Source organism: Solanum verrucosum, unplaced genomic scaffold, assembly GCF_900185275.1.
Source record: "Solanum verrucosum unplaced genomic scaffold, falcon-dt-bn FXZP01000261.1, whole genome shotgun sequence".
Taxonomy (NCBI): Eukaryota; Viridiplantae; Streptophyta; class Magnoliopsida; order Solanales; family Solanaceae; genus Solanum; species Solanum verrucosum.
This window is the reverse complement of record NW_026019969.1, coordinates 1,845,701-1,849,991: the sequence shown is the minus strand read 5'-3', so window position 1 is coordinate 1,849,991 and position 4,291 is coordinate 1,845,701. Positions and strand designations below refer to the sequence as shown.

Here is a 4,291-nt window from a genome sequence, read left to right as displayed (position 1 = left end):
CTTACTTGTTTTGAGTGTAGTATGCTTTAAAGACATAATTTTTTTTAACTTCATATAGTAATATTATTATTTAAAAGTAAGGATAATTTTTTTGTTAATGAGATGTTAGTCATTTGTTTGCAATATATTACTTTAGATTTTGTTGTAAATTTTTTTTTATTAATTTAAATATTTATATTATTTAATTCAAAGTTCTAAAATATTTCTGATAGAAAGTAGATGTTTTTTTTTTAAAATATAGAATATGTATCTTTTTTACAATCTTCAATATTATTTCCAGTTAAATTAAAACATAAATTTTATACTACTCATTTTGAATTTTTTTGAGGCACCATAATTTTGATTTTGGAAAAGGACCTAAAATACACCTCAACTATGCGAATTGGTATAAAATTACCCTTCTTCTACCTTTCGGGCCTAAAATGCCCTTGACGTCAACCTTTTGGTTATATTTTACCTTCATCTTTAACAACTCAAATTCATTAATGATGTGTCACTATTTTATTGGATACCTAATAATTAATTTAACTAATTAAAAAACCCACATACCCACTCAAAAAAGCCCGACTCGTTTTTAACCCAAATCTTTTAAACCTAAAAATAACATACGCTCCAAATCCAAATCATTTGGTGCTGTAATTTCCTACATACTTATCTCCTGAATATCTCTTCCGTTAAAGCTGATATCTTCTTTATTTATTGTCTTCTATGATCTTTCTTCTTATATGTTGTCCATTGATAGGTCATGAATTGAATGATGATTTGTTCTTTCCTTTTGTGCTGCCCAGTGTCTGGAGAGAACATTTTCCTATTCTAATTGTTAGAGGACTCACATTCTGCCCAGTGTCTGGAGAGAACATTGTGGCATGGATCAACTTTTTATACTCAACATACAATGAAACTAGTACTCACTTTTTATTTTATTTTTATAATATTAACTTGAGATGAGATCAAATGGTGTGATATGGACAGTGAGGAATCATGTAGCCGGTCCTCACTTTTTTGGAGATTAAGGCGGCGTAGTTGTTGCTGTTGTAAAGTTACGTTAGCAACACTGATTATAGGTTGAAATCTTTTCATTTACTGACTCAGCTAAAGACTTGATCAAATTAAGCGTTAGCTTCTTGTTGTTGCACTTACATGAGGTCCAGGAAGATTGTCTTGCATCTGACATTACAGAAAATGCAATCACATTTGTTTCCTGCTTGAAGAAAAAAGAATTCTTGCGATTTAAGGGCATGTATGTAGAAAACAGAAAAAGAAAGAAGGAAGACTCTAGGTGGCTAGGTGTTCTTGTTTGTTGTATGTTGCATAATATACAAACAAGTTTTTCTATTGCAGGAGTCGATCTGCTGAAAGACTTTATGGTTACAAAGAGCGTATGTTATTTTTAGGTTATAAGGTTTGGGGATGAAAGTTGGGCTAAAAACGGGTGGGGCTTTTTTGGGTGGGTATATGGGTTTTTAATTTAGTTAAATTAATTAATGAATTTGGGTTGTTAAAGATGGGGGCAAATAGAGTCAAAAGGTTGACGTCGAAAGGTAGAAGAAGGGTAATTTTGTACCAATTCGTATAGTTAAGGAGTATTTTAGGCCTTTTTCCGTTTTGATTTTTGAGTCACCCATATGTATAACCATCATTTTTACTATAATAACTATTGGTTTTTTTTTAATAAACAATAGTGTTATACTCCTTACGTCCAATAATAGTTGTCCACTATACTATTTTGGGATGTCCAACAATACTTGTCCATTTAATAAAATGATAATTTTACACTTAGTTCCTAATTTACCCTTATTATTAATTATAATCATTTCTCTATTTTATTTTTCAAAATATTGTATTTATCATATTCAATGTGATATAGTATTTAGATTTGACTGTACTTTATGTAGAGCCTGTTTGACATTGCTGTTGGGAGACCTGAAGTGTTATTTTAGAAAAAAAAAACATTTTTTTGAAAAATTAAATGTTTGGTAAACCCTCAAAAGTGCTTCTAAATAGAAGAAGAAGGCAGTTTTTCTACTGTTGGGAAGAATCTAAAATTTCTGCTTTTTAAAAAAAGTAGAATCAGAAGTAGAAACTTATTTTGAAAACTAAAATATCCCTTACATATTTACATATTTACATATTTATCAATATATCTCTTATTAATTAATTAACATATTTCATAAGTTTTGTTAAGTTTCATTCAAGAATTTTATTTTATTTATGTTTATATATTATTTTATATATTATTTTACGTATTATTAGAAATAGGTAATAATAATATTTAAATTTATTTTACTTGATATTTTTAATTATATTTAACTCATCATGTTAAAATTATATTAATATTTTATTTATTTATTTATCTATGTATAATATTGATTAATAATTTGAATATGTACATTTTAATTTAATTAAAGTTATGTACTCCTATTAGGTATTTAAAATAGTTTTTCTTTACAAAATAATCTTAAAAGCACATTGATACTTGTCTTTTTTCGTAATTTGACTCTCAAAAGCACTTTTTAAAAAAAGATAGTCAAACACAAATTGCTTATCAAAATCACTTTTCGAATGAATTTGTCAAAACACAAATTGTTTTTTTTGAGCTTTTTTGAAAATCACTTCTCAAAAAAACTACTATTTAAAAAAGAGCATTTCTATAAATAAACAGTTTTTAGCAGCAATAACAAACATACTGTTAATTACAAACTTAATGTGATCGGATAATTACTTTATTTATTCTGCAACCTTCCTAATCAATTTACTTGGAGGAAACAAATTAATTTTCTCAAAAAGTTCCCTTCTGCAATTTCAATTTATTCACCGCAGAAGTTCAACTGCATTAATTGAAATTTAAGTAGAACAAGATGGAACATTGATGGCTCTAATGGTTTTAATCAGTGGATATTTCCTCTCTATCATTCTTCAGATACTCGACGAAACTAGCAACGTATGAATCATGAAACTTTTGATCTTCAAAAATGGCTGCAGCTTCTTTGGTTCGAACTCTCAACTCTTCAACTTCCTTCGAAACCATAGCATACAACGTTTTCTCTATCTCATTCCTAGTAAACGATCCGCCTTCTTCATTTCTCTCCACTTCAATTCCCAATCCCTTTTCCATCAGAAATCTCCCATTAAACCCTTGATCATACACAAACGCCAGAACAACAACAACATGCCCGTACTGCAAACTCTCTGTTACGGAACCCCACCCACCTTGAACCAGACTACCCCCAATTGAAGGATGTGACAGAATCTCCTTCTGTGGTGCCCATCCAATGTGCACCACTCCTTTCTCAGCGTTCCTCTGCTGGAATCCTTCCGGCAGAGGATCCACTTCATCAAAAATACCCCAATTTGGCTTTTGTAGTATCCATATGAATTGTAACCCGGAGAGTTCAAGTCCGTGAGCTATTTCATCTACTTCCTCTTTACTTGGATTACATTCGCTTCCAAATCCAATGAATAAGATCGATCCGGACTTCTGTTGATCCAGCCATTTGACAATGCTCTGCACTGATGTATCGCTGCTGAATAAATTTGTTGATGGTGACGGAGATAATAATAATCCAACTGGAAATACAGGCTTATCGACAATTTTATGTAATGCATCTATATACACATCATCAATTTCTTTGCAACTACGGACAACTATAGCTCTACACGCAGAAAGTATTTCAGATCGAGCAAATGAAGCACTTGAGGCATCTTCTACTTAACACATCGACATAAGCTCTAACTACTCGTACTTTCGATAAGCCAAAGTAGACGGAAAATCCAGCATCTGAAATACCGGTGAGGTTAAAATTTCAGGCGCTTCTCCTAAAAGTGTTGCAGCAATTGAGAAACCCGTTGCAGCAGCAGTGAAAATGCTGTAATAAATTATGGGGATCTCATAATTTTCAGCAATATCGACTATCCAATGTTGTGCGAAATCAGCTATGATCCAGTCGTGTTTTTCATCAGCGATGAAATGTTCTATGGGTTGTTGGAGGAGATCATAAGCTGCTTTCAAGTACTGGATTTTTTCAGCTGTAACATCGACAGAAGCTTCAGCATTCTGGGGCAAAAGTGTCTCGTCATCGAGTACTGGCATTGGTAATTCTACTAGTTTTACGAGGTGTGTTAAGTTTGGAGGAACTTTAGTGAGTCGTTTGATATTTTTCGGAGTGGAAATGAAAGAGACATGTATTCCTCCAATTCGCGCTAAGGCTATGGCGAGATTGAAAAATGGAATAAGGTGACCAAATGCAGCCCATGGCAGCATTACTACATGAACATTATCATCGTTTTTCAT

At 31.8% G+C, this 4,291-nt stretch overlaps 1 protein-coding gene across 1 annotated transcript; it reads right to left on the bottom strand.

Moving 5' to 3' along the window:
- Nucleotides 1-2,884: 2,884 nt before the first annotated feature.
- LOC125816435 (putative UDP-rhamnose:rhamnosyltransferase 1) lies at nt 2,885-4,291 on the bottom strand. Its single transcript, XM_049496040.1, has 2 exons — nt 3,744-4,291; nt 2,885-3,653 (listed from the first exon to the last, which is right to left on the bottom strand). Exons 1-2 carry the CDS (start codon nt 4,289-4,291, stop codon nt 2,885-2,887), a joined length of 1,317 nt encoding a protein of 438 aa, XP_049351997.1.